At 38.2% G+C, this 9,860-nt stretch overlaps 1 protein-coding gene across 3 annotated transcripts in view; it reads right to left on the bottom strand.

The window, feature by feature from the left end:
• su(sable) (suppressor of sable) overlaps positions 1 to 9,860 on the bottom strand; it is a gene marked incomplete at its 3' end in the record, with an annotated part of 56,237 nt that continues 46,377 nt past the window's right edge. For all 3 annotated transcript variants that reach the window (XM_019046459.2, XM_019046461.2, XM_019046460.2), the window contains 5 exon segments: positions 1 to 606; positions 3,489 to 3,852; positions 6,392 to 6,609; positions 7,801 to 8,019; positions 9,392 to 9,636. In XM_019046459.2, coding sequence (XP_018902004.2) covers positions 1 to 606; positions 3,489 to 3,852; positions 6,392 to 6,609; positions 7,801 to 8,019; positions 9,392 to 9,636 — 1,652 coding nt within the window.

The raw sequence follows: 9,860 nt of genomic DNA, 5'->3' as shown, positions 1-9,860 counted from the left end.
ATTCATCCGCAAATCGATGTCGCCATCGAACGGCTGGTTCGGTGAGAAACCGTAACCCTGATTTCTGGAGTCTTCTTTCGCTTTCCGAGGGTCGGCCCTCATTCGTGGATCGTGAGCGCTGGGGAACTCCGGATCGAACGGCGGTCGCATCCCTGGGGGACAGTGCATAGGGTTCATCATCTGCCGCAGGTCGCTGTCCATACTGAACGGGTTGGGCATCATCGGGTTGAAATTCGGGCCGAATTTATTGCGCGAGTCTTCGTCGTACATGGGGGTCCCGGGCATGATCGGGGGTGCGTTAGACGTCTGCATCCGGACACGTGGATCAGGAACCCCTCCTACTCCAGGCCGCTGACGCGGATCCATCCGAGGATCCACTCGTGAAGGGCCGTCGGATAACCTGGGGTCTGCTGGTCCTCCAGCCTTGCGGGGATCACGGACACCTCCCGTCGGTGCGTTTGGTGCGTACTGCGGGTGCATCCCTTGTGACGCATGCTGCTGAGTTGGAGGGTGCGGGGGAGGAGAGGTAGGTGTCGACGTTTCTTTCGAGCTACTTGGCTGCACTGTGAGTCGCTCGGGGCGAAGCCTGGGATCTTGCAATGCACCCTGTAACAAAATGGAGGCAAGAAGAGTTAGATTCGGAATGGGTCAGTTGCGCTTGTCACAGAATGGACCACTAGACAAGGTACGAATTTAAGCAATCTGATACATGTTTCTTAACCAGAATTTCACGTAGAGCACGATTCGCACAACGAAAATTACTTAAACCAACTCCTAACAAAGATATTAACGTTTTTATTTCACATTGGTTATGAGGAATTTGAACTGCCCGCTCACAAGAAACTCAAGGCTCTACGTGAGTCAAATCGCGCACTACAACGGTTTCTGCAAGCCTCTCAATCGAGCAATGTTCATTTCTCACCATGTGTTGTTCAAACTATTAGCAATTTGCTACAGCTGAGCCAAAGCGTCAAGATTGAGGTTGCCAGATTTTTATATCGCAGAGACTGTCATGATAACGTTTAGCGCGCGATGTGAATCACGTTGAGCATTGAGTTTTCATGAGCGGATGGTTTGAATTTACGCATCAAGAATCATAAAATATCTTCGTAAGGAGTTAATTTCGGGAATTTTCGTTGTGCGTATCGTGTTTTACGTGAAATTTTGGTTAAGAAACATGTATTAGAATGCTGAAATTCGTACCTTGTCTAGTGGTCCATTGTGTTTTGACATTTTGGCCATTCTATTTTTAGCCCTTTGCATGAGGTTTTTCCAATTTTTTGGTCCCTCCTTTTTTTAAATGAAAACTGTAGCCTCCCTAAGGTACATTAGACTGACTATATAAAGGTCGCAAACATTGCATCCGTTGAAATAGCTTAACTTCAATATTCTTGCAAAATGCTGACTTTCAGTATCTAAATTTGAGACTCCTCCAAACTTTAATGGAATAAGGATTAAATATTCAACTTGAATGACATTTTTGTCCTGTTAGCGTAAGCAGTAGGTATTTGCACAGCTTTCAGACCAATATTCTCTCTTCCTTCCATACCAATATCAAAATTTTGCGTAAAATTGGTCAGTTGTGCTAGTCACAAATTCGTGTTTTGATGCTTTATTACTGTAAATAAGCTAAAAATAATAAGATCTGACCAAACAGAAACTTTCTAAGTTCAATATTAACCAAGATATCGCGTTTTGAAATACTCGGTTTTTTAAGTCATCCACTGCAGTAGTGACACCCTTGGCGGCTTTCACCTTGGATTCATCAATAAGTAATACACACAAATGCACTGGTTGCTCGACTTAAAACACGGATAAAACCAAGATGGAAGAAACCAAGGATGTTACTACTGTGGTGGATGACGTCAAAACCCGAGTTTTTCAAAACACGATATTTTGGTTAATATTCAACATAAAAAGTTGCTGTAGGGACGGATCTTAATATTTTAAGCTTATCTTCAATAAGAAAACATCAAGAATACGATTCTGTGACCAGCGCAACTTACCCATTTTACGAGAAGTTTTAATATTCATATAGAAGAAAGAGAGAATATTGGTTTGAAAGTTGTATCAATACCTACTATGTACTTACACTTACAAGACAAAAATATCATTCAAGTTCTTTGAATTCTTCATCTTTATTCCATAAAAGTTCGAAGGAGTTTCAAATTAAGAGACTGAAGGTCTGCATTTTATATGAATATTAAAGTTAAGCTATTTCGCCTGTTGCAATGTTTGCAACCTTTGAATAGTTAGTCTGATGTACCATAGGGAGACTCATTTTTCATTTTAAAAAAAGTAAGGACCAAAATATTGAGAAAGTCTCATGCAAAGAACTAGACGTAGAATGCCAAAAAATACAACACAGGCTAAATTATGATATTATTTTCTATGATGTTCTTGATGACCTCCTGAGCACAATGAACTGTTAAAATCAAAGTTACTATACGGAAATGTCGAAAAACGTGGCGCTGAAAAGTGAATTTTTAGATATTTTATCATAAATTTTCTTGTGAAAATATGGGCCTGTCGCAGTGCATGTATGGATGCTACGCCGTACACAGATATCATTTAGAGAAAATGTATTGTCTGTCCTACCTTCCGGGCTAGCAAGGAAACAAAATCTCTCTTTGATCATAAGTGAGATGTTGCAACATTTATACTGGATAACGCTTATAAAAATGCTGAAAAATTTACTTTATCAGCCCTGTTTTTCTCCAGGTTGGCACATAGAAAGTTCGAATTTAAAAGCTTACTGTACTCAAGTGGTCATAAGGATCACTGAGCATAAATAACGATCAACAATCTTTCAAGGATCAACTAGCCTTGCATGTCAATATGCAGAAGTTAGAAATTCACTTTCGAACCATATTAGCACATTGCAAATTCAAGCAGATAAAAATGAAATTTCATTATTAGCAGAATTTCTGTCCTTCCAAGCTTGAGAAACAATTCGTTCCAAAATTCAAGCTCTAAAATGGCTCTTTATCATGCACACTACTGAAAAACTTGACCATGAAAAAAAGAAGTTCAAGAAAATGGGCATGTTAGGTGACTTCGTTTGTGAGGAATCCACGACCCTACTCGGTTTTGAATACCTTTGACACAATTATACCGATGGCTAGAAAGCAGTAGAACCACGTATCTCTATTGCAGAGTTTCAAAATCTCTGCTCCTCCTTATCTTTTGTAAAAATAACAACCAACTTCATAGCTTGAAATTTATAAAAAAAATTCTACTGACAGAAAAGAAAAATCAATAAAGTTTTTAAGGTGTTCCCTTGTTTCCCCAAGAAAAATAAAATATGACAGGAAGTCTACAACGTCATCATTTGGGTTGGCTGTTCCAATGGAACTCAGAATGGCCATCATCACGGAGTGCATTTCGCAAAACACAATCCTCAAAGATAATTCCTCTCACAAAATTGGCCCCCGAGTTTACCATCTAACTTCAAGACAGACTACATTGAGATTCGAGAAAAAAATTACCTTCGAGGAAGACAAAATGTTGCTGTAATCTATTTTTGGCACATTGATTGGAATTAATCGATATGGAATCGGAGGATGAGAACTAATGGAAGCATCGATTTCAGTTGCTGCCTGATGAACCGGGGCTGGTTTGAACGGCAAGTGCCTTAAATCCACATCACCGCTGATCGAGGCTGCCGACTCTTTCAATTCTGGATTGGGTAGCCGCAGGTCAATATCCATCAGAGATAAACCTGAGTTTTCTGCCTCCGTAGACTGTCTCTTTAATGGGATGTTGATCGGCGTGTGAACATCTTTTTTAACTGCTGGTTGCGGGGTTGGCACGAATCCACTTTCGTTTCGCGCTAGACGAGGATCGCGAACCCTGGAAAAAAAAAATAAAATTAGTTAGATTTGCACATTAACACATTGAATCACACTCATTCAACTATAACCTTCAAATTTTTCCTTAATAATTTAAGCCTTCCAAGAAGCTTATTTGTATGTGATAGGGACTATTAATGCCTTCAGACATAGTGAGCAAAAGAACTGTCAAACAACGAAAAAACTCTTGTGAATTTATTGAAGTTTAACAACATTGTTTTGGGTTTAAATGCATACATTATGGATTTGATCCATTGCAAACCTTTGAGAGAACTTGTCAGAGGAAAATAAATTTCTGAGATATAACATAGTTCAAGATTCAAAGATGCATTTAGAAAAATTCCTTAGCAAAATATTTAGAGTTGTTTCGAGGTATCCTTCTTCGAAGTCTGTTAAAAAATCAAACATATCCATTGAAAACCAATCTACCACTGAGAATCAGCGACTCAAGATGAAAGCATATACAGTTCGAGAGGAACATCAAAACTAATGGCCAGAAATCAATTTCTGCAGTGTCAAATGATGGGCGTTAATCATATTATCCTACCTTACCTTAAGAGTAAGCTTAGAAGTGACTTCAAAAACAAGCTATGTTCCCTACAAGATATTGGTGAAAAAATAAAAATTTATTGTTCCTTCCCAGGAGATTATAGGAACAGAGATTCACCGTACGAATACACTTCTGAAAGCACATTTAGAATGACTTACCTACTTCCCCTATGAAGAAGCATGGTTTTGTACATTGTCAAAGAGTTATATGAACTCAACCTTTCAATGTGCTATAGCCTTTCTGATTCTTGACAAAAAGATCTTTGAAAATTACTGTGCAGTATGCAGCCTTTCAAGTTTAAATGAGCAATAAATAAACCCTTTCAAAAATGATCAGAGTAAAAGAGAAGCTGAAGAAACCTTATAACTAGTTCATAAAACTAAAACACTATGGGACACTGCAAAATGGATTGATGAAATAATATGCTTTGAGCACAGATTTAAGGCCTAAGAATTATAGCCTTTGCCTGAGTAGCCCTGACTCAGGAGAGAAATGTAATGAAGTGTGTTTGACGTTGGATAAATAATTCCTCTGGATGTAATTAAAGCAGTGTATGAACTTAAGAGGAGGTTAGTGCCAGAATTTAAAAAAAAAAAAAAGGTCATGGAAAATTCCGAATTTTGAAGGGAATGACTACATCATGGCTAAGAGGCAACAACTACCCAACTTTTTTTATTCAGAGCGAATAAGCAGGTCTTTGAAAAATTCAGACATCAGCTGATCATGTACCTTCTTTGGGTATAATGACTTGGATGAAAGAGGAAGTAGGTTGCCATGGAAACAGACTTCGGTTAAATACACTAAACGAGCAGAGTGGTCCTGTAAACTGCATGAATCAAAGAGTGATCTTATTGAAATTAATTATTCAACTAATTTTTTTTTTCTAAATTTCCTGTGTTTATTAACGAACACTCTACATCTCTGCCCACCCTCCCCTTTGACCTCCATCTAATTAAAGCAGACCTAGTCTGAGAAAAAAAGAGTGCTTAGTAAATGAACGTAGCCAGCCTACGGAGCATTCCTCAGGATAGCTTAAAGGCTGTTAAAGGTGCTATCAAATGTGATAGAGTCAAGAAAAATGTGCCTTAAGATGGATGGAAAAAATGAGATAGCTATAGCACAGCTACAAGGAGTTAATTTTGCGTCCTTTAACTCAGATAACATCCAAATATTGACCTTTTGGCATCAATTCAAAGTTTAGGGATGAAAAACGAGGAATTCAAGAGGACCGTTGTTAGCATCAGCTACCGCTATTGCCAATCTTGAGAATGATCCACTTCAAACGCTCGTAACATCATTAATAATGTAAATACCCTAGGCAAATAGTCAAACAGGCATTCTGTTAGATGCCTGGGCAAATAGTTGAAAACTCTTACTTATAAGTGAATTGTGATTCTAATTTTTCTGTCAACTGTGGAAAAAATCATGTGAGAAAGAATTATCTGCAAACATTTGCTTCCTGCAATGATAAATAAATTTCTTCTGGTCCTTAAACGCACATTTATCTTGAAATATGCAGTATTCTATAAAATGAAGAATTTTCACATTTCGGATGGTTAGAAATATGCGAGGAGCATTTTTGAAAGGAATACATAATGACGGTTTTTACTAAGATGGATATTGACCCTCAAAATATTGACAATTCCGGAGGTTTTTGTGAAAAGACACAAAACCTTGTGGACTCTCAAAATTTTACTATCTGCCTAGGCATCTGATAAACTGCCTGATTTGACTACTTGCCTGCAACAAAAACAAAAGCTTGAAGCTTTGCTCCAATGATCATGAGAGTATCAGAAAGTGGTACGCATTCACAATTAAAAATCGATATTTTTTTCTCCAAACCGGTTTGTTCTCTATTCTGAACAGTTTGAGTTTTCACCTTTCGCCTGACTCCATCACAAATAATGATTTTTTGTAAATTCCGTTCAAAGCTGTTGGAAGGAGCTGTCTTCAGAGGTTCACGTTCACATGATAACATCGGGGTACTCACTTGGGAGCTGGTGGCTGTATCGGAAAGTGTGGTTGCATCACAGGATTCATCTTTGGTTGTGTCAGGGCGGGCACTTGCGGTTTTGGCTGAGACTTGGGTGGTGGTGGTTCTTTTGAAGGCTCTTCCTTCTGCTGCTCTGTTTGCGATCGGATTGTGGACAAGAGTTTTGATACCTCGTCGCTGATATTAATGTTTTGAAACTGGTGAGGGATAAGTAGCTGAAAGAGCACAAAGCATTGATCAATCAATCAATTTCATGGAGCTTTTTGGAATGGAAGATCTCAAAAACTTCATAGGAGTGATATTTTGAAAGCAGAGTTGAAAGGCGATTATTTGCTTTAATAAGAACACACTTTAAAAATTAAAGTCTATTGGGCATTAATCCACGAATATGTTATGATCTGCCTAATAGGTTTTGAGCAGTTAATGCAATTGCGTTTTGATTTCTCAATCTCGATGAAATATCTTCAGGATGAAGGCATTGTTCACTAAATATAATTTAGAGAAAATTATTCAATTCGGTTCGTTCAAAATTTATCAAAACTACTGAAAATTCATGGAGGAGTAAGAGGTTAGGAGCTAATGCTGATTAGATCAAATCTTGATATGGAGTATAAACAAGAGATAAGAAATCGAATGTAAGTATAAACAAGAGATAAGAAACCGAACATATCGTACTATCCAAGATTGAAAACACACTCATTTCACTCAAGTTCAGCAGTTCTAGTAATCAGAGTGAATAAAATATTCTACCCAGCGAGGAATTCGTGGACATTTTTCTTTTGTATACTCGTCGTCCATGATATAAAAAGTGATGAAAAAGGCGACAGAATTTCAGGAAATACTGAGCTCTGCTCAGAGTGGGAAAAATCTCTTCAGTGACTGAAAGCAAATGTTACCTATAATTTATGAAATTGCTAACTTTTGTTGATATTAATTAATAGTGTAACTCCCAAACCATGTATTTCTTTTTAAGTCCCTGGTAACTCATCACATCGAGATATATAAGTTGCCACCTTAGCTTTTTTCCTTTGTTCATTTTTGATCTCTGATTTTTAACTTTGTATGCTCATCTTGTTATTTTGTTTTGTTTCCCTTCTGTGAATAGATTTAATATCCATAAAAAGTGTAAATAAATAAATAAATACATTTTTTTTTTTACTACTTCAAATAGCCCACAAAGGCTAATCCTGCTCTTTAAGTCCTATCCCCCCTCCGTCCCTAACAACCAGTCCCGGGCAACAATTGTTTGAGACCATCAAACTCGAGAGCCTGGCCGGGAATCGAACCTGGGACCTCCCGATCATAGAGATAGCGCCTCAACCACTACACCGTACAGGGCAGACTTACAAATAAATAAATTAAGTGGACTCACACAAGGGTATGAACTGTAGGTTAGGATATCTTACCGGAGGTGGTTGATTTTCAGGCTCAGCATTTCGTGAAGTTTCTTGTTTTGGTGATGCATTAGGAGGGTTCGAACCCTGCGATGACGTTGCGGAGGACTGAAACTGCAACGTCCTGAGGATTGCAGACAAAGGCGTCTGCTCTTTGTTTTCATCTTCCTCATCACTGGAATACCAGTTTTCCTCTTCTTTTGGTTCTGGTTCTGGTTCAGGCTCCTCTTCCTGAGAAACATTTCAAAAATGAATTAGATAACAGAAATAAAAATTGAAAAAAGATGGACAAGAAACTTTGCTGCAAGGAGGACAGGGTGTCTACCATTTATTAAAAACCAAAATTGGGGACTTTTGGCGACTTCTAGAGGCGTTTTTTTCAAGAAAATGGGGGACTTTTTTCTCCGAAATAGTAGGAGAAAGGGAGCTAGTTAGAGCGTTAAAAGGCGTATTTTATACGACTAATTTTACAAGTCATGCTGAACCGATGAAAACATACGAAAAACCAGCAACACTTCAGTTTCTTTATTATTGGTTATACCCCGCCGCAGCGGCTGCCGGGAAAAATTTGAAAATGCCGGTGTTTAGAACAATTTTTGTCATTTTTTGGGAACCTGAACAAGAAAATTGGGGACTTTTGGGGATATCTTCCCAAAATCGGAGATAATCGGGGACATTAGGGACTTTTGGGGACTGGTAGACACCCTGGGGGGAGGATGGGGGGGGGGCAGGAAACTTAGAAAATACCCACAGGTGACCGAATATGTAAAGAGGGACCTCATCTTCAGTTAGAAAATCGTCCTTAAACTTTTGCAACGCTTAAACCACGTTTTTCTACAATCTAAGAATTTTTGACTCGGAATTTCACAACTGATACCTCCTTCAATTTTTTAGAGTTTAGGGCCAAACTTGAGCCAAACTTTCCAGAGTTCCTCCCTCCATGCATAGATTTTTAATTTATTTATTTTTTATTTGTGAATTTAAGTACGATTGAAAAAATTTACACAGACATTCATGGACTGCTTAATTTTTTACGAGTTTGTTTTCATCATGAAATACCCAAAAATGAATGTAGGTTCCACACCATATTAATGCTTCAACAAGAGTGCTCAACGGTAAAACATAAACTGTTAATGCTAAAAGTGCTGCTGCTTCTTTGCGACTCAAATTTTATGACTATTAAATATGTACGACATAAGAACTGTTAGCGCCCTAAGATCCCGCCAAAGTTTAAAAAAAGAAGGTTGGCAGCTCTGATTTCCACGCTCCTGATGGTGGAAATGGAACTGCTGCCATGCGAGTTCTAGATCCCATGATCGTTTAACAAGTCCGCGAAGTGTGAGTAGGTTGTTTCCTTTTAAAAGCCACCCTCTTTGGAGTGAAATAAGTCATCTCTCAATTCTGGAGTAAGTTGACTCTCCGTTTTTCCTTGTGTTACAACCCATTCCTCAGCCATAAAAGCTTGGGTATCTATTAAATAATGCGGAACTCGTTGTACAAAAAAACAATGACTCAGGACAAAGTCATTTGCTACGTCACATCGAAGATATGATTTTCAGCTATATTGACCTTGTACTTGGGAAAGTATTGTAAAATTATGTACCTTCATGACGGAGTCTCGCTGATGTTGCTGGATGCGCAGGAAAAGCTCTCTTTGTTTCTTAGGCATATTATTAAGGATTTCATCTCTTTCTCTGAGTTTATCTTCTTCTTCCTTGATGTCTTTGGCTTCTTTAGTTTCTTTAGCCTCCTTCGATTCTTTTGTTTCATCAGCTTTTCTCTCTTCAGTTTTCTTCTCTTCAGTCTCTTCTTTGCTTTCTCTTTTGATTTCAGCTTTCACCTCGGATTCTGCAAAAGAAGAACAACGCAATGTTGAAAGTCGATGATAGGACAAATGAAGAATCATCAGTTTAAATAACCACTTTCCTACAGGGGTGATACTGCAAAAGTAAAAGAAGGGGAAATAAAAGCCATTCATTGATTTGGAGAGACTACAAAGTAAAATTGAAGTAACAAGACTATTTCGAAAAGAAAAAAAAGCTTATAATCGACAACAGTATTCACAACAAACA

The sequence above is a fragment of the Bemisia tabaci genome, chromosome 10 (assembly GCF_918797505.1).
Source record: "Bemisia tabaci chromosome 10, PGI_BMITA_v3".
NCBI classification, from domain to species: Eukaryota; Metazoa; Arthropoda; class Insecta; order Hemiptera; family Aleyrodidae; genus Bemisia; species Bemisia tabaci.
The sequence above is the reverse complement of the archived record's forward strand: the minus strand, read 5'-3'. Positions and strand labels throughout refer to the sequence as shown.